This window comes from Zonotrichia leucophrys, chromosome 2 (genome assembly GCF_028769735.1).
Source record: "Zonotrichia leucophrys gambelii isolate GWCS_2022_RI chromosome 2, RI_Zleu_2.0, whole genome shotgun sequence".
Classification (NCBI taxonomy): Eukaryota; Metazoa; Chordata; class Aves; order Passeriformes; family Passerellidae; genus Zonotrichia; species Zonotrichia leucophrys.
The window spans coordinates 23,730,957-23,752,554 of record NC_088171.1 but is presented as its reverse complement, the minus strand read 5'-3'; the positions used below and the strand labels follow the sequence as shown (position 1 = coordinate 23,752,554).

Genomic DNA, 21,598 nt, shown 5'->3' with positions numbered 1-21,598 from the left:
AACCTTTTGTCCATGAAATCATCAGTGTGAAAAAAACCCCTAATTTTAGATATTAATTTTAAATTTAAAAAAATAAAAGTCAAAAGAATCTATCCTAAATTATGTACTGGCATATGCATGATATGCTGATATCTGCAATCATTCAAAAAATGTGCCACTGGCTGTCATTTTAATTTCTAGCAACTGTATGCTAGATGGAAATTTGAATACTGTGCCTATCTGATCTCTGCTTGAGAACTGGCAGGATTTATGTCCAGAAAGTACCCAGGGATGAATTGCTTAGGAGTGCTGACCACTTTAGGGTACTGTATCTCATCACTCATAATCTTACTGAATTCCCAGGATCAGATTTCAAAATTTTATTTCAGGTTAAACAGATGATGAACTCCAGTGTGTCTGATAGGCACATCTTTTTCTGTTTGCATTTTCAGTTTGTGACAAAAGAAAAACACCTTGAATGAAAGAATCATTGCTCATAAATTGCATTTAAATTAGAATAATTCCAGACTATTTGAACTACCAGATTGTTGAAAATGTTCAGTAGACTTTTGTGACAATTACAGATAACTTCATTACAGAATACAGCAAGATATCAAGACAAAAGTTACTATTAACAAAGAAAAGGAGTGGCAAATATTCAAGGATAATTGGTATTCATTCTTCTACACATTCAAAATTTCCATGGAATGGTGATTATATTGAATCTGTGAGCCCTGAGTCCTAATCCCCCCTGCACCAATGAATCGTTCAGAGATTGTGTCAAACCATTTCACCAATGTAAATTTTCCCTACAGAGGTAGCTGCAAGATTTTAGGAACTATAGTAAACCTGCTCTGTCTTGAATGAGAATTACTGTTAATTCAGAAAATGCAGTCACTTAAATAGTGAAATATTACCCTCCAATATAAGAATTACACCATTCCTTAGCTGATCCATACATATAGTGGAGATGCTAATTAGGTGAGGCAAAGCAAAGCCAAAGAAAATAACATTCAAACACTAACTTGCAGGTGAAATTTTGGATGCCATCTGCAGCTCCTTGAACAGAGTGATGCTGACATTTTGACTGTATTAATGGTCACCTTGGTATACTGCCAAGATCTTTTTGCAAGAAATCCAGAAAAACTAATATAAACGGAACAGGTTTTGAATAGGAACAGTGTAGAAAGCCAGTCACCTTCCCAGTTTAGACAAAAAAAGATACATATTTACTGAAATCAGTTGAGAAACCAAAGATAAACATCAAATAATCAGCACATTATATATTTAATATAATAAAAACCCAACAAAATATCTAGGGCTGCAAAATAATCACATCAACTAATTAAATAATTATGAATAAATCAGTCACAATTAGTACCAGTTTTATAATTAATAAATAGAAAGATGACTAAATTCATAGCACAGTCTGCAAAAATATTTCAATCTGCTATTATTATTAGCTCTATCTTCCCTGATCACCTTCCAAGTAGTGCTGGGGCTGTGAGGTTGGTGCTAGTTTTGTCAATGCTTTGAAGATTCCAGTTGCTACATTATTAGGATTATGTTTCCAAGCATTTATAGATTTCAAACTCAGAAGGGACCATAATGATCAAGTGTCACCTCTTGGGTAACACAGGCCAAAGATCATCTGAGTAACTCATGGATCAAATCACCACTTTCCCCTAGCTCAGCTGTATCTTTAAAGTTCTACATTAAAATTCTAATTTTGTTTATGGAGCTTTGCTCAACAATGAAAAAATTCTTCTCCAAAACTCATGTCTTCTGCAAAGGTCACTTCTGGAAATCAATGGCCACTACAAAAACCACATGGATGTGGGCTCCTGAGGTTGTCAGTATTAAAAACCAATGCCTTTATGGAATGCATGACTAATTTTGCTGCTTTGTTTAAAGACAAGCTATTCTTTACTTGTGAAAAATGTACTGTATGATCATGTATTAAAGTTACATCTGCTACATCAGAATTGTTTAGAAAACCCTATTTAGAGCATAACCTCAGTGGTTGGAACATTGGAACGATTGCTTTGTTTCTCTCCTTTTTTCTTTTCCTTTTGCCAATATTCTCTTTAAAACATCCTCCTTAAAACATTAACAATTTGTCTGATTTAAGTTTGAAACCTGATTCCTCAATAGAGACAAAGGCTAAATTTTCTGATGGGGCTCAGTAGTTAAATACCTAATACAGAAGTTAACAAAAAGAACTGGAGAGAAAAAAAGATTTCATTTTTAAATACACCTCTTTCAGTACGAGACAGGATGGAATTTCATACAATATGGCTTTGTGTCTAAAACATAATAGCATGTTTTGTCTCACAGCAGTTGGGCCATATAGGAACTTGGCATGCATGATATGGCAAGTCTCAATATTCACGCTTCACTTACTGTCACACTAATCACTGAGGAATAGTTACTAGCCATGACAGCATACATACTTTCAGAAAATGTGGTGTACAGCAGAATACAGAGAAACCTTTGGCAATGAGCATTAAATAATATGTAGATATTAGAAAATATTAGATTTGAGAAATACTGGGAATATTTTTACACACCTACTCTGATGACATTTGTGAAACACATTGATTTTCAGTTTAATCCCAAATGCTATATACAGCCTTAGCTCAAGAAAAACAAACACCATATGAACCCGTCTTACTTGAAATATATATGAATCTGACTAGACTTGAGCAGTTGTAAATCTCATTGGATTACAAGAATTTGATTTAATTTCAGAAAACAGGCTTAAATGTCTTTCTACTGCAGAGGAAGGTCAGTATTTGGTCAAGCAGAACATGACTAAGATCACTGAAGTTTGGTTTAAGCTCTTAAGAAAAAAAAAGTTTGGGGCATGTGCAGTGAACTTCTGAACTTGGGGTGATTTGCTTTTAAATGCAATGAAGAAGGCAGTTCAAATTCACATTAATAATTAAGACAAATGGGCATTAAAACAAATGGAGATAATAAGCTGTCTATATGCTCCTAGCAGCATGAGGTAAATACTTCCCAAAGCAAAAATCATTTACTGTGCACATTTTCCATGTGAAGATATGATTCTTGCAGTGTATCATTAATTCATTTCTCAACTGGCATTTATAGCATGGCCTAGAGGAGTGAGACACCTAGTTCCCTTTGGAAATTTCAGCTTTCTTTATTCTAAGCAAACTCCTGCAACCTGAAGTGCTGAAAGACAAAACCACAGTTAACCTGAACAATCACACCATTTAGCAAAGCTTAAAGTTTAATGGTATGAAGAGAAGTAACAAATTGGTGTGAATCAGGCAGGGCAGGCGGCAGTGCTCACAGCTCATCTCACAGAGGATGCTCTGGTCCCTCAATGACAGAGCTCCCTGTGCTAGCTCACCTCCCAAGGCCCTGCCACAGTGGTTGTATGGGGACATTTTCACCCAAGGCTGCTTGAGGACAGCAGCCTTTTGCCCTCATGCCAGGCTCTAGCCTCTCCTGAGCTCTGCACACAACTGTACAACACCGTGCATTGCAGTTCACACTTCACAAATGCATTGTCCTCTAGCAGCTGATACAGAAATGCCCACGTGTGCCTTGACAGCTTATACCTCTGAATCTCCACGTGATCCTGCAGCAGCAGCAGCTATGTGAAACACGAATCAGAGCAGGGCCTACCCGAGCAGCATTTCCTCTTTAGGAGCTCCAGCAGCCTTTCTGTTGTTGCCATCATGCAGAGAACACCCACTGTCTTCAAAGAGCCGCCGTGCCAGCTCCAGCGTGCAGGAGCCGCTTCCCGAATGGGCCCCGTGCCTCCACGGAGCTCTGGAGGGTTTATTTAGCCATCAAGAAACCACCACAACAACTGAACTCAAGTTTTGATGCCAGGCTTTTAGCTTTTGATACAGATGAAGGCATAAAGGAGTATATCAAGATGAGAATAGAACAGAGCAAAGATGTTACCATTTTTTCAGTGTTTTACACAAAGGGTATTGAGGACTTAAACTGATGAACAAAGTAAGACAAAATCATTTGAAGGCTCACTCAAGCAGTGTTTTACTTGTTGCTGATCAATCACAAAATGCAGAATTTGCTCTACAGCACAATACAGAGGTACCTCAAGCCAAACTACAGAGTAAATAATACAATCAAACAGAGCCAGTGTGACATGTCACTGTTGGGACGGTACCCCACACCTGCATGGGGCTGCCGACAGCAGTCCTGGGTTGTGCACTCTCCCTAGAAAAGACATGTCGCCAAAGACCCAATGCCCCTCTTGCTCTTCCCAAATTGAGATGTTGGCAAGAGTTTAGACTTAGAAACACTGAGCTCTCTAGACATACAGGACGGGAAAATCCAGTCTCCAGACTCCCTTGGCCATCACTTTAATTGTACAATCAGCACCTGAATAGAATCAAGATTGTCACATGAGCACAATGACTCGCTCTTGGATGAGCTAGGCTGGGACAAAGCCTGCACTGGCTCTAACATGTGTAACATGGCTAAACTGCTCCCAGTGTCTGTCCTTGCTCTGCGCTCCTGCACAACACTGCATGCCACAGTCTTCAGGCCACCGTGATTTCCCTGTGGTGTATGATATGATCTCTTTGGAGATTTAAAAATTAGTTTGATCCCCTTTAATTATATTACCATATTACAGGCATCAAAAGTCTTATCCACTGAAGTACTGAAAAGGTGGTCAAAATATTTATTACTACAATAAAAGCCATGACAACCAATGATAAGTATTCACTGATATGGAACAGAAAATAATAGTGTCAGTGTTGGTTCCTTGGCATTGCTGTTAATGCTGACGTAGCAGAGGTCAGAGCTTTCCCCATTTGGAAAGTTGTGGAGGGAAGTTCATTCAGTGCATTCCAGGAAGGTAATAAGAACCCTGGCCTGTCTGAACGAATTCTCATTTGACATTTGCCCAGATGCCATGAGTCGGAAAGCAGCCAAGATGCTGCAATAGCATTTCAGGCAAAAAGGCAAACGTAACAAATGAAGGTTCTAACAATATAGCCAACTAGGTTTTCTATTTTGATTAATATAGATTTAGCCCTAGGTAAATAATGGCATATACTTGGTAATTTTTTAAAAGAATCTACTGACCCAGTAGGTAAACCAAAATTACAGTTGCAGCTCCTGAACTCCTCAGAACAGAGAATTAAGAAGCTTAAACTGCTCATGAGTCAGATTAGGTTTCAGAGACTCAGTTTGGTCACACCTAAGTTAGACGATGAAGTGATTCAACCTCTGAAGGCAATTCACTTTTGACAATAGCCATTATACTCATTTAGAACTTGATTATTTGTGTCATCACCTAGTGCAACTCAAGACAAAAACTTAGATGAGTCTATTTCTCTCTGACTCTTTTGCACTAGATTTGGTGTGTTTTAGTGTCTGTTTCAGATGTATTTCTGTATTTCTTTAAAACAATGATGCTTGTGATTTCCAGCTTGGTTGGTCTGCTTCATAGAGGAAGCAGAACATTATCACCATTACAGAACACACCCCTTTTAAAAACTGATTTTGGTTGATTTGATGTTTAAAAGCTATGCTGATGGAGAACCAGCCAATGTACAACAGACCTAAAAGTATCCTGAATTCTGTGAGAGCTACCTGGGCTAGCTCTTGCTCTGATGCCTCAGAATAAATATGCTGAGCTATGAAACCTTCCATAGAAACTCAGCACCAACTATTGAGAGCTTTGGGTGGGAAGATTGCTTATACTGTTCATTGATAATATTGCAGATATTTTTCCTACTTGTTTCTTCCAATTCTGACACAGAGTCAGGTTACAAGGTTTACATTTGATGCTCATCATCTTTTTTGCCAGAACAACATATGCTGGAGTATCAAATGAAGCAAGAAGTATGGAGTCTACATGGAAGACACTAAAGAGAAGAAGAGTTTAAATAAACAGCAAACGTACAATGTATGTGCAGTGATAACATACCCTAAGCTATTGAGAATGTGGTGTTGTGTGATATGATCACAAAACTTTCTTAATTCCTAGGAATTCTGGCATTGTACAGCCTAGGCAGCATGATTTCTGGGTACAGTGTTTTGCAACTGTTTAAAATCAGAACTAAGTAATGAAACTAAAAGAAGACTACCTTAAGTAATTGACATTATTTCATTCAGTTTCTCTTAGATACAGGTATTTCCCATAAAAAGTACTTCCTAAGAAATTTTAATTAGAACATGCCTTACTATTTTGTCCCAGAAAGAATTTAGCAATTACTTCTTTTTGATTTTACATGGCATCACCAATCAACTGTTTTAATTCTGCCAGCATCCCAATTAAGCCAGTATTAAAGATACTAATTATGGAAGACATAGTACATTACTTACACCACAACAGACCACTACAGAATATGCCAGATTCATAGATTACTGGTAGATCTTTGCTGAAAGTGCAATTAATGAAGAAAAACAACACAGTGGTGACATCTAGTCAGAAGCTTTTGATTATTCTGAAATTCGTTAAAGGGCCTGAATCTTCTGATCAAGGTGAATGTTTTTTAAAGGCTGTCTGTGTGCACCTCAGAAAGCTGAACAGAATAACCTCAGAAAATAAACAGAGCTAAAAATAATTACTAACACCTCAATCATTTTATGAGCTATTATTTCACCAGAAAATGGAGAAAATATAACTTTAATCCTGAACAAAACTCTTCAAGGTTTATGTTCTCTATAAACCTTTCAGTGAGAACTGAAAATATAAGTTAGTAATGCAGTAAATGCCCTAACAAATATATCAGATTTTTCACTTAATGCTTTTTACAGGCTTAAACCAAACTGAGTGAAAGAAAATCACCTTTTACAGTCTGACTCTTAAAGGAAGAATGCCTTTCTGTTATGCTTTTTAAAATAAGGCATGGTGAATTTATATCATCTTCAGTGAATCTTGGGGCATGATAAAAGGAAGAAAAATATAGCAGTGGAGTTAACATTCCATAGTATTCTTTCTTCACATATTTATTTCCTCACTGGCTGGACATAGGTAAAAAAAAAAAAAAAGAAAAAAAAAAGGAGGGAATAAGCCCCCACCCCCCAACACAGAAATAGCTGAATTAAACCTTTGGCACACAATGCAGTCAAAGCTCTGTGTTTTTCCTCATGCCACCTTTGACAACCTGAATTGCTTCTCTCCAAATAAATCCATGCAAAAGATATTCTGAAGAAAAAGAAAAAAACCCAAGCTCTGATTTTCAAATTTGTCAACTGGGTGCACTCATTAGGGAAGTAAACAAAGTCTTCCTTATTTTCCCTTTTCCAGTTGTCTTCCTGGACCTATTACCTTTAGAAAACAAACAAAGACAGAACTAAGTGCTAGTAAATAAACATTAATACTGCTCTATGAATCTCTACCCTTTTGTCTGATATTTTATCGTCTTGGGTTTAAGAAGTTTTAATTTCATTCTCATGTAAATAAGAACTGGTTTGTTTGCTCAGTACTTCAACAAGAATTTGCTAAAAGGTTGCAGCATGCAGGCAGTGCCCTGAGAAGGGTGACCTTCCTTTAGTCAGTGAAGCCAAAGATCATTTATCAGAGTTAACCTACAAATCTGTCTTGCTGGGGCCTCAGATCCATCAACCACTTGGAAGCAGCTACTTGCCCTGTCCTCCCACTGCTGCCTAAAACATTGCATGGGTCTGATCTTTTCTATTACTGTATACCTCTCAGCTAATAAAATATATTTTTGTGGCTATGGAACTAACAGGAGTACTTTGTATTTATTTATACAGCTCATTAAAGGCGAAGAGAGATTTGGAGGCAGAGAGAATGCCCCAAGCCTGGAAAGCTCAGGAAGACAGACCCCAGGCAAATGCATGTATTTAACTTTATGCAGATGAGTTGCCTGGCTGAACCCAACGAGACTGAGCAATTATGTAAAAGCAGGCATCCTGGTCTTTTTGCAACCATGCTCCTAAGCTAAGGCACGAGAGGGAAATGATGAAGGACTAGTAAATACTGAGAGGAAGAGACTGAAATGGTGGTAATGAGGGCATATGGGCAATATAGTCTAGCTATGCAGTCAAGAACATTTAATTAGGTATTATTATGTCTGTATTTGGGCAGACTTGCATCTCATAGAGCTAGCTGCAGCTCCCTGACCCTCGATTCAGGTGGCACAGGGTGGGACACCACCTTCACACCAGCACTGCGGTGTAGAAAGCGCCGTTCCTCCTCCAGAGCCACTCTCCTGATCTAGCACACCACTTTCTCTTTACATTAATGCAGACAGAAACTTTCTAAAGTGAACTTTAGGTCCTCTTTGAGTAGGGAGAACCAGTCAGGCTGAAAATCCAGCATCTGACACCAAAGCAGTAAAACTTGTTAAGAGACAAATATTCTTGTGTTAACGTATGAACTTGACTTTGAACTTGAAAAAGGGGAAAAAAACCTCTAGGTTTCTTGTGCAGGGACCACCATGAAAGGAGAAAACAGTGATCTCTCTAGTACTCAATTTGGACATTTTTAAATTATTTTTAAAGGGGAACATTACATATCCACACTTACCTGTATTGAAATGTCCTTCTAAAGAGTTGCATGAATTTAACATATGTGTTTATGTTTTTTATCCATAAATATCTTGGAGGTGAATCATCAAGTCACAAACTCCATCTATTTTAGTCACCAATTACTGAAATACATGGATCTGAAGTGCCTGTACTTATATATAGTATATACTTATATATAGTAGTGCTGACACTCAGAAATTGGCTTGCAGTAGGGAAGAACTCAACCCTGAACTATTTTTGCAAATCCTATCCTGTCAAAGCATCATGAAAGAGCGACAGCTAAGCAGGGAGTTACTGCTATTTAGGCATAAATCAGCATAGGTGATTTAAGAGCTAAAATCAAAATTTTTATCTATAAAAGTGACCACTAAAGGTCAGATTTCCCAAAGAGCCAGCTATCACTAAAAATTGACTGCCAGCAGAGCTTGGGCCACTTCTAACAATGAAAAAAAGCAAGTGGATTCTCAAAAGATATTGCACACATGGAATTGTGGAATCCATGAAACTGTGGTCATGTGTGCTGTCACTGAACTGGATGGGCAGGTAAATAAACATCTGGGTCTCATTTTAGGGTGTTAAATGAATATTAAGCTTTTGCAAAAGCAGGTATTTGAGGCTGACAAGTCCTAGCAGATTCCAAACTGAGAACAAGAAGCCTGGAGTCAAGGACCACAAACAACTGATAAATTCACTATCTGGGCATAAGCCCATCTGATTCCCAGAAAGGAAAATAGCAGTTCTAAGTCTGCCTGAACTATGTAGGGGACATGAGAAGGCTTAAATATGAGAAAGAGATCACTGACATAAAAACAGGGAACAGGAGCTTTGTGAAGAAAGAGAGGAAGAGGCAAAATTATGGAGGATTTTGAAAAGGATAAGAAGGGACTCAAAAATAATGGAGTAAACCAGCCAGTGTTGGGAAGAGAATTAAACAATACACAAAAAACCAAAACTGAATTTACTGGTTTCTTGTTATATGATCTGAATAAGGATGTTGATCAGCAGAGGATGTGAGAAGTCTATTATGATAATCAAGATCAGAATAATAAAGTTGGTTGGGAAGACAAGAAAGTATCTTGGAAAAGCTGGAAAGAAAAAAAAAGGTAAAATGTATATATCATTCTGGGTGCATAGTTTGGGGATATTTCTTATTTTTCTTTTCCTAAGACTTTAGGCTTAAATGACAAAGAATCCTAGCAGAACAGTGCAAGCAGGGAGCTTCACCAGGAATACGTTCAGGTGGGCACAGGGAATAGTAGGAATGTCTCTGCTGAAGCCTTATTGCTGAATTGAATTCACAGGGCCAGTCAAAGAGCCTGACTGCTCAGCTACTGAGTGTCCACATTGCCCCTGGATCACTTTGCCCATGTCAGCAGCATGCTCCAAACTCATTCCTGGACCCATCCCAGGGACCATTCCCATGCCAGGGATCATTCCCAAAATGCAGCAGGTTCTGTGCTCCTACAAGCAAGGTACGCCATATATTACACTCGAACACAATTCCTATGGTCTGCAACACGTGTGTTACTTTATTCTGGAAATTTTGATTTAAAAACCTGAGGCTGAACTACCCCAAAGCAATAACTGCACCTGCAGCTGCATGGGGACCACATCAAGCCCACAGGGGACGCATGCCCCAGTGCTGCTCAGCACAGCTGCAGCCAAGGTCTCTCACATGGCCTCGGGGCCAGCAGACAGTCCCTGGCTCTGCTTTAGTTTGCAGCACAGACATGGGCTGTAGCTGACAGAAAAATGATATTCACCAAACGCTGTCTGTCAACATCTCAGGAAAATTCATGCCCTCATGGTTGCCGAATAAAGCTTGACTCAAGGGCACTGTAAGGATCAAATATGAAAGAAATAAAAGGAATGTAACAGCATTCTGCAAAAGTCATAATGCTGCAGGAAGGCCAATAATGATCCACAGCATGATTTTTTTTATGTCAGGGTGGTGAAATTAGTTTGGGGCACGCTAACATTATATAGTAATAAATAGAACTTTAAAACTGCCATAAAATTAAACCAAAGAAGGCAACACGAAAGTGATGGTCCATTCTCAACATGCAATGATGTCTGAGTGAAAAGCATAAATTTAACCTGCTTTTACAAGATTTCCTTACCAGAGACCATGGATAACCAAATATCCATACCACACATATCCAAACAGTATCAATCTTTTAAAACTACTCTGTATTTCCAAACAATAGGGACACAAAAGCAAACAATGCATTTATAAGAATGTGACAGAAGTAAAAATTTTACTTTTTCAATTTAAACTCTTCGCAGTAGGATTCTGAGTTTATAAATCCAACATGAAAAATTAAGTCCTTTATTCATTTGTATTTCCAGCCTCCTATTGCAGCAGTGATCATAAAACAAACACAGCTGGCATCTTTATTATTTTATTCACTGAAGGATTTAGCTGGACAAACATCACAAAGATGGTGGCTGTTTTCATTGAATTTATGATCAAATATGCTCCAGCATAAGATCAACTCTGTTACATCAATTATTATGAGATGTGAATAATTTAACAGAAAGTTGTCTATTTGTAAATCAGATCTTAGGGATAGAAATTCAGCTGAGGTAGCAGCCAGTGGATATACACAGTATTACAGAATTTAAAAGGATGCCAGCCATTTGTGAGTCACATTTAGTGATAAACATTGTCATTTGTATTTTGCTATCTAGTGAGCTGCTAATTCAGGAAAAAAGATTTCAAAATTTTATTTTAAACTTTAATTAAATTCATCTTTATCAGAGGACAATTTAACTTTACTGATGCTTTTCAAAACTACAGAATATATTTCCTATAAAGACCTAATTAAAAACAATAAACAAACTACCATCAACATCATATTTTGGGGGTTTTTTCCATAGATTTTCACCAGAGTGTGTTGTTCAGCCTAATGCCAGGAGAGCTATAATAATTTTAACGCAGAATGTGTGCCTTAGGATATGGGATTGACTCAGTGCCTGCAAGAAAAAGGTCAGTTCCCTTTGGAACCACTTGCCTCTCTGCCCTGCAGCAATGGCAGGTGCACCAGCCCTGTGCTGGGGCTCGTTATTCACAGTGTGCTGCTGCAGACACACAATCCAACCTCTCTGGTTCAATGCAGCAGCAGGCTGAGAGTCTCCATCTCCCCATTCTGACACAGGTCAAGCAGGCACTGAACACATATACATGATGACCTGCTTGCAGCCAGCGTCTTTCACAAACCCCCAAACAATAGCTCAAAAAAATTTTAGCTAGTTTCATTTAAAGAAATCACTAAAATATTAAACTGTTTGGCTAGCAAATAACTTAAAGTTATGAAAAAATCACTGTTTTCACCAGTCTCCTACAGTGATATGTGTTTCTGTGACACTAATTAAAAAAAAAAAAAAAAAAGGAAAACCTGCATGAAAAAGCAAAAATTCTCATTTCTCTGTACTATATGGCAGGCAAGATGTCAGAAATCTTTAGGCAGATACACGAGGCAACACACCCAAAAATGCAGGAAAGGAAGTGATTAAGATTTTCTTGAATGAATTTTGAGAGACAGTTGGAGGAGATGTTCATGAATGGCAATACCTGAATACCAGTGATCTTGCCATGGAAAATGTGGTGGTCAAAATAACACTAAAAACCCTACATGAAATCCTCATAAAAGTCAGTATTTGCCTAAGGCAAAGATAGTTTATGGTGTTTACATCACGGCAGAAGTCTTAACTATTGTCATAAGTCTCTGGCTGGCAACAGAGATGAACACCATGAGTTCTGAGATTGGCTTAAACCATCTGCAGGGGTGACAAAACCCACGAACATTATTCATATTTTTATACTTACTGCCTGCCTGCATCATCTCTCTAAATTATCTATGTTTCTGAGACCCTAAGATGAGAATCAAAGGAACTGTTCAGATAAAGAACAATTATCTGTAATACAGAACAAAGAGCAGAGGATAATATAAGCCACATAATCCAAGAGCAGTTGCTTAGCACTAAGCACTTTTGAATGCCAACCCAGTTCTCAAGTTGCCTATCATTTTCACTCTCCTTTTGGAAAAATCTTGCCTTTAATGGCTACATGCAAATAATGAGGGAGCCAGCAGCAAGGTCTACTTTATTTATATGACTACTTTCACAGTATGTCTTTAATTCCTTATACAAATGTTTTCAAAACATATCTCAGAGACTCAATTTTGTCAGCAATGTCACTATCTGGAGAAGAGAGATTTCAGCAGATAAACCAACAGCACAGAACTCAAGCAAGAGGGTAGAATTCAGAATGTGAGGATATAATGATGCCTGGTGCCTCTGATCAGAAAGTATTAGACCTCAAACCAAGAAATGAACACAGACACCATGGCAGCATATGAGTAACAGAATACCAAAAACATAATTCTGGGAAATTAATAAAACATTGGCATGTAGAAATGCAAGGAGAAAGAACAACTGGAAACATCTGAAGAGCTTATCAGAAAGTACTCAAAAACACTAATGAAGAACATACATTGGAAAAAAAAGTCATACCTGGAAACACCAAATAAACATGTCTATCTGATATATGTCTCAATATCCAAAGGAATTCTTAAGGAATTAGTGAGGATAGCAAACAAATGTAAGGCATCCTTTAAAAGTCTTTCCAGGAATTCTACACAAGAATAGCCAGTTTTCTTTCCTCATTTCTCTTCATAGGCTTACTACTATAGATATGCTACTGTAACATTATCTGATTTTGCTCTGCATTCTAAAGTATGGTACTAGACTTCAAAAAAAAAATACAAATAAATGCTCATACTTCCTTTCTGGTTTTCAAATAAGAGAAGTTTGGCAAATATTTGTTGGACACTGACACACAATATAGAAGGAAAGTACAGACAACAGAAACAAAAGAAAATATGGACACAAAATTAGACTTCAGAGGAAACAAAACAAAATCAAAAGAATCAATCAAAAGAATCAATCAATCAAAAGAAGAGGTGACTAATGAATTAGACATCATATAAATTATTTTTTTTAAAGTGGACTTGATAATCGGTGGAACACAACAACAAAACATAATGTTTGATGCAATTTCTATTAAAAAATCTTGCTCTGTGGACAAACTCCGAAGACCTCGGATGTGACACACTATCTCAAGCACTGAAAACTGGCTGCCAGACCATAAGCAAAGGGTAATGATGAGTGGCAATGTGCTGAGTTGGAAGGGAAGTGTCCAGCTGTGTGCCAGAGGGATTAGCGTTAGTCACAGTTTTATTTAACATCTTTATTAATGACCTGGACTAAGGGATACCCTGCATACTGAATCAACTCCTAGATGATGCTAAAGGCTGAAATAACCACAAAAGACAAAGACATTAGTACAAAGAAACTAACAGTATTGAGACATGTGGGCATAAAATCTAAAAACAAGACAGAGCATAGAACACTACAAACAATTATTTCCACAGAAAAATAACTCCAAATATAGGTAGGTCCAGAATTAACAATGCAAACAAACTCTAGTCCAATGCCAGATACTGGATTAAATTTTGCAGAACACAAGGAACATCCATGTACATTCATGTACATTGGGGCTGTATTTTCACTGCTGTCATGGATGGGAAAAGGTACAGGGCAGTAACTATGTAATTTTAGTAATGAAGCAGCATTGAGTTATTAGTGCTCTGAAACAAAAATGACAAAAGCTTTTGTGGTCCAGTTTAGGAGGCTTATTAGTATTTTTAACTGGGACAAGAAGATGTAACACAAAACCTAAAGCTTAGCAACACAAAAGAGGGGGAATTTAGAATAAAGCAAGAATAAATTGACTGTCAGGATAAACATGGTATCAATGAGGTCTGTTAGGAATAGTCTTCCCCCTAGGTTTGAGAAGGTATAACATTATAGCACTTTACGGTTGCTCCAATTTGAAAGAAAGATTGGAATATAAATCAGGAAGGATTTTTCAGCTTGACGAAAGGATAAGCGGAGGAACAGCGGAGATGTTTCTCATCCTTGGCTTCAATCAGCATCCCGTAATTCCGCACCGCGAGTTGACAATCCCTGCGGAGCGGGGGGCTCAGCACAGCGCGGAGTTCCGTGCACACAAAACAGCGCTAATGGGCGCAGGAAAAGGCGCTAATGTAAAAACGAGCAGCCTCCACCACCCCGAAATTAATTTATAATTTATAAAAATTAATTTTACGGTTTAAATGATAATGAATTAATCAATAAACCCCGCTAAGCAGAGAAATAAACAACAGGCGGCGCTGCTGGGCTGCGGGCGCCCCCTGGCGGACAGCGGCACTGCAGCGGCGGGAGGAGGGACGGGGGGCCGCGCCTCCATCGCGGGGCATGTCGCGACATGACTCCCCACACCCCCTCGGGCAACCGCCTGTTCATGGGAAATAGAGAAAAAAACCCGAAAATAGAAAATGCTTTTTGTTTCCAGCGCAGCAGTATCGCTGCAGACCTTCAGGAGGCAGAGGCAGGTTTATACGCCTTTTTAAAAATACTTCAAAAAATATTTTCATTTTGTCTCCAGGACCCAGCCCTGCTGCCCCACCGTGATCCGTGGCTCCTCCTGGCCCCAGGACTCCAGCACGCAGAGCACACAGCCAGCCCACCTCTGCTCGGTACTGCCTGACATCCTTACTGCTTCTTGGGTTTATCCTTCAGAAAGGTTTCCACAACCACAACACTAAAGCTTTTTTGTTTCTATTGTGCTGGAGAGCTTGAGTATTCCTTCAGTGGTACTACGGGCTATGTTACATGGAGCGGGTGAAGGGACAGGAGGCAAAGAGATAAAAGTGACAATTAGGAGAGCGCTCTTTCTTTAATCAAAACCCAGCTAAGGCAAAGATTTTCTTAAAAACCCAAACAACAGAATCCCAAGCCAAAAATCCTTCCCAAGTCTCAGCTTTAACCAATTTCTTGAAGCAATGCTCGAAACAAGACACAGATTCAAGCTACATGGGCTTGTCTCTATTCACTCCCTTTGCTTTCTTCGGGAAGTTTTCACTGAATAACAGTCCCAAAATAGGGCAGTCCATCCTGGAATGCAACTTTTAAACACTCTGGCCTCAGAAAGGGAGGCCTCAAGTACAGAGGCCATCTTGTTAAAGGAAGAGCTCCTCAGCAGTGGGACTGGTTGTGAGAATAAAGTGTTATTTATATAATAAATAAGCCATGTTGGGGAATTACAAAGTACTAGTCCTATTTATGCAGAGCAGAATTTGTTTTCAACTGCACCTTTTCTTTCCAACCTAATTTCTCACAATACAGCCCATTATGGCAGAAGGATCTGAAAAAGCTTTTCATATCCTACCAAATACACAAGGATAATTAGTTCTCTTTTGTTATTCTTCTGTAAGGGTTTATTATTGTGGAGAAGCTTTCGCAAATTGAAAGAGGTTGCATTGCATTCTGGAGGCAGAGCTGTTCTTGGTTTTTATTGTGTAGAGATAATTGAACAGAAAAGTTCAGGAAAAAAAGTGGAAATATAATTGTGAGGTCTATAGGAAGATCAGATTACCACATCTTAGTTCTCTTTAGGCCAGTATTTTATAATTACATTCCACAGTATGTTATGTCATGCTATAGAGGTGAAGCTTCGTACTAGATAGAAGCAAACATCAATGCAAATTTTGTTTCTTAACTTTATAAGCATTACCACAAAATGTATAGATTCCATCTTATCTAATAAAGTCTCTACATTCTTTAAGTAGTTTGACAACCAGTAAAGAAATTCAGTGCTAAAGTCTCCAAAGAACTTAATTTACTGTAAGTAAAAGTTATTTTATTTGCCTCAAACACTTCCCAAAGTAGCCTCTAATATTAACCAATTCTATTTTAAGAATTTAAAGGATCTGACATATAATGATCCTGCTAGGTTTCACTTTGTCATTGCTGGTAAATTCCTTTTGAATAATTTCCAGTTAAACCAGGAATTAAAACGCAATTGACTTGTATCCAATATCTTTCCATCATCCTGCTCTGCCTTTAAAATCATCTTGTGGAAGCTGATGTTGGTCAGGTGCAATTATTTTGCCCTCAAACTACTGTGTGTGACTTTTGGGAAGATTTGGGGTTGGAGGTTTTTGCCTCTCTTCCTTTGGCCTTACAGACATGAAGCTGGTTTTATAGATACTGGAAGAGTGTTATTCTTCCTCGTACTAAACTCCCCTTACATAAATTGAATTAAAATGTACATATTAAGGTAAAAGCCTCTTTGAAGGCTTCTAAACCCATATTCCCACCCTTACATGCCATGACCTCAAAACATATTTTTAAACAAGAACAAGGATCAGCCTGTGCCTGCAAGATGGAACAGGAGATAGTGAAACTTCATTGTGTTTAGAAAGTTAAAGCTGTTCTCTTCCAACCCAGGAGCATGAAGTTCAATGTCACTGCTGTACAGTTTCTATGTGAAAATCCTTTAATTTTTTTTGCATTGCAGTTCCTCCCCTATAAAATGCAGCAGTGGGAGTTTGCATCAGTAGAAGTTTAATCATACATGTAAATCCTTACAAGACCATAAACACTGCTCTTTAAGGTGTATCTTTCAAAGCTACTGCAAAGTTGAGAGGAAATCTGTACCAAAACCAATGCATATTTAAAAACAAAAGTCTGTATGCTTTTATCCCCATTTTAGGTGTCATGTTCATTGCCCTTAAAATAATTAAGTACGTGACATATTTTGTGTCACCAAAAATCTTCCACAAATTAAATCAGGAAGTTGAAAAGGTTTTTTAACTTAAGACTGGAGACTGCTGCTTTTTGAAACGTGATAAGAAAGAAAGAAAATTTCTGGAATGAATCCGTGTATCTGTGTGTTAAGTTTTACAGCTGGATTACAAACCCCTGGGAATTTGATGTCTCTAACGGAAATGTTTATACATCCTTAACTACAGCTGTGCAAGCAAGCAGCCCTCTCATACAGCACACAGATAAAGATTTACACTGGAAAAAGAGAAAGTCCTTCACATTTCAAATGTAAATGATACATAATTTTGAGGCATTGAATATTTCCTATGATAGTAGAAATACCCATATGAAGCACTGAACTGTATGTATTGTCATTGCTTTCAATCTCTTTATTTAAGCTGAAAAATTGCAAATCCTTTATGTATAGAGCATTGAAAATGTATAAATATTTTTGAAGAGGTTTCATAGAATTTAAAAAGCTCTGGTCTTATTTGAGTCAGCCTGTGATGTGATCAGAACTTGTGTCAATTATGAAATCTCAGAGACTGAAGCTGTTTTAAGCAAACTGGGTTTTGTTCTTTTTTGTGGTATTTTTGAATAGAGAAATTTCAAGCAGTAGTCTTGAAGGAAATATAAGACAGCAACTTATCAAATTCAAACCAATTATTGAACTTATTAATACATAACTGCTGTATTTTAATAGTCTAACTGCTGTTAAAATACAGAAAAAAGACTTCAGTCCAGGCCTGCAGGATGGATGGAATGGCATGCCAGTATCTATTCACATTACTTAGGCAAATATATGCCTCCAAGCAAACACATTCAAATCAATATTAGTTTCCTTGTCCTTCTTTCCCAATCCAGATCTAATTGCCTATGTTGTAATATAATTGCTTCTTCCAAGCTTTTGAATTTCATTAACTACTTTTAAAGAAAAAATCAACTTGCAATTTTTGCGATTGTAAAAGGATGGGATACAGGCCATAATAGCGATTTAATTTTTAAAAGGAAAGCTGTGACTTTCAGGAAATTGAATTGTATTCCAAGCAGTAAGAGTGAGGTACAGTCAAACATTTTAAGATGTCTGCAAGGATCACAACTGGCAAAATTATCTGAGATATTTACAAAAGCTAAATATGAGTTAATCTTTCTGTTATTCCCTCTGCAGTAAACAGGAGATGGCCTCATCCATGAAAGCCACCAAATTAGGGTCCTAGATTGAACTGGACAAGCCAGGAACTTTTCTATAGAATACTGGAAGTCAATTAATGCAGGCTAGTGACACTTAACCTTTGTGGAGGCCTGAACTGGTTTCAGTGCCATTTTTATTTCTCATTGCAGGAACTGGGAAGTTCCTGCTAACCAAGGAGGACCCAGGAGTTCTGCAAAGGGAGCACAGGGCCATGGAAGATGCCTGGCACCACAGGTTTTGGCTCAAAGGACAAACATTGATGGTATTACATTGAACAACTAATACCAAAAGTTTTTTAACAACAATCCTGCTATATTAAGAGATTCTTCCTCCTTCAATTGTCAACCACAATTTCAAAAGCTGGGGTGTGGGGTTTTTTTGTGGTTTTTTGTTTGTTTGTTGTGATTTTGTTCTGTTTGTTTGTTGGTTTTTAAAATGAAAACCCTGGAACAAATGGGTTTGGGAAGCAGCAGAAAGAAAAAAAATTAATAGAATGGCAAAGTGAATATAAACTTGATCACATTTTGGAATGTGATCACAGTATGGATTATGCAGTTGTAGACACATTTCATTGCTAATAAATAAGAATATTGATAAAGAAATTTGATTTCTACTCTATTAATAACTTTTTTTTTCCTTTACAATAAGGAAGCTTCTTCACCAAAATATTTTGTATCTTCAGTTTCGGTGGTGAACTTGGAGATGTTACAGTCTCCTGCTGATTAATCTCTTGAACTCCCTGGTAAATTACCAATATTTACTAGCAAAAATTAAATTTTGAATTAGTACCAGAAAGAAAACAGAAATGGTGATACAGCAAAGGCTTAACCTTGCTCAAAATTTCTGGTCAAAACAGTGTGAAGAAAAATTCAAACAGCTTTTCTGGCAAGACCAGTTGTTGACATAGCTGAAATCATTCAATTCAAGCTCTGTATGCTTTCTTCAAACTATAAAAGCTATTAATTGCTCAAGAGAGTGCAGTCCAAATATCCTGTCTACAAAGATTCTACATGTGCTGAGAAATCTTTTAGCAAACTTCACACAGATGATTATTTAGAATAATGCCGGTAGTGTGATATTCAATCTGAACGCTCATCAGGCAACCTTTCTGGACTTTGAGCATGATACCTTTATACCAACATCCGTATAATGGAAATGTGAGCAAATTCAGGAAACATTGAAAGGGGAAATAAAAGAAAAGTGTGGTGAATTTAACTAGGTTTTCCCATTCATAATTAAGATTACAACAGTATGGTCAGCAGCTCAGAGCAATAGCCAGATGCACCTGGCAACAGGGGATGATCATGTGGAAACAACACTCAAAAGAGCATTAGAAACACATTATTTAAAAGTTTCCTGATTTTTATAGATGAACAGAGAAAACAAGATTCAAAACTGATGGCCCAAAGCAATAACACAATATTTCTCCATGAGGTCAATACACTTGCCAACTAACAGCCCCAAGAAGAAAATATTATCCTATGCAGTTCCTTCCTATTTACAAGAAACTGGCAATTCATATATGGATTATTTGAAAAGAACAGAGCCCTTCTGAGTTAGATATGATAACTTCAGTATACCATTGAAGAGTCAAAAGTGCAATTAAAAAAAATACTTACTTATTCCATGCTTGTCTAAGGTTTTTAGGGCCGTACTGTGTAAACCGTTCTGTAAGAAAAAGGGGTATATTCAATTATTCACTAAACCCAGGATTTATATTTTAAAAATATTTGTTTACTGTCAATTTTCATAATTTCATAATTTCTATGCATCTTCTGCAGCTCAAGTCCTAAGACAAGGAAAGAAGACTAACCTATGAACAATTGCCATAAAAACAGAGGAAAAAAAATATGCCAAAACAAAACACCAAAACCAAAAAAGCCCCCGATTTGTTAAACCAAATCAAACCAAACCAGCATGACCTAATGTTCATTTACTGTGGCATCACCAGAAATTGAAAGTTTCACAATTATGCTATGGGAAAAAAGAAGCTTGAAATCTAGTTTTTTCTTCTTCATGACAAAGAAGCCTCACTGTCATATTTTTATGCTTCTCAGGATGAGTAAGAGTAAGTGTGGGTCTCTGTGACACACAGGGGCACACAGAACGTGGTGCACACATAAGAGTCCATTTTCTAAAGAATACATATAAATAATGAGCAGAAGTAATAAGTACAATGACAGCTTATTTACTCCAACATTAATTTCTTCAGTTCAGCTAGAAGGATTTTTCCTCTCATATCCAAGAAGATGCTTGATCTGCAGTGGGACTCTAGCTGAAAAAGGAAGATGCTCTGTAAGCTGCTGCAGAAATGAAGGGTCTGTCCTTCATTAGCCTCTTCAGCAGGAGTTAAGTGCCCCTCAGGCAGCAAAAGATGAGTTCTGTCAGAACCCAGGAAATTCCTCTGACTGCCCTGGAGGACTCAGGACCCTGACAGAGGGCTTGGAGACCTCGGCACAGAATCAAAGACACCTGTGCCTTTGATTTTAGCCCTTGGAAAAAACTACCAACTTTGTGTGAAGATGTACAAGCCACAGGAGTTCAAGTAGAATGTTAGTGAATTTATCACAGGGTGAAAAAGTAGAATTTTTGGGTTTTTAGAATGGAGGTTCAGGAGGCAAGTTGGAGGGATTTGGGTATGTTCTGTCTTTCTCCTTCTCCTTGTCCTCCATCTTCTGCTGTGATGTTGGCATTTTTGGATTGGTTTAGAGTAGAGACAAACTGTCTAACATAGGTGATAGGTACTGGAAAATTATTGCAAATAATGTACACGTAGTTTTTAGTATAAAAAGATAACACCATCCCAAGGCAGTCAGTGTGGCACGAACCAACATGCTGGACAGATCTCAGCAGGTCAGAGAAAATGTATTAGATAAGAGCAAATAAACAACCTTGAGAATGAGAGCCAAGGAATTCCGTCGTCTTCTTCGATCTCAGGGCTGGGAAAAAGAGACTTTCTAACACCTCGGGGTCATCTAGACACCAGAGACCCCATCAAACTTCAACTGGAGAACAGAGCAACATTTTCCATGGAGACTAGTGGCACAGAAATTCTGCCATGTAGACTGGTACTCACCCTGGCCAACTACCCTAATGTCATTGCATTAGTTGCTGTGTAGAAGTTATAAACTCACAAAATACTCCATAGAATCTAAGAAAAAAAAAGTTTGCTTTCTCTCCACCCATGTGCCTGACACTTAACAGACCCACTGTACAGCTGCAATAGTATTTTATATATAT

General features: G+C 37.9%; 1 protein-coding gene across 5 annotated transcripts in view; it reads right to left on the bottom strand.

Annotated features, from left to right (window-relative positions):
* Positions 1-21,598, bottom strand: part of CDK14 (cyclin dependent kinase 14) — a 310,762-nt gene that overhangs the window by 69,110 nt on the left and 220,054 nt on the right. For all 5 annotated transcript variants that reach the window (XM_064704274.1, XM_064704278.1, XM_064704276.1 and 2 more), the window contains one exon: positions 19,978-20,026. In XM_064704274.1, the coding sequence (XP_064560344.1) occupies positions 19,978-20,026 (49 nt within the window). The remainder of the gene's footprint in view (positions 1-19,977; positions 20,027-21,598) is intronic.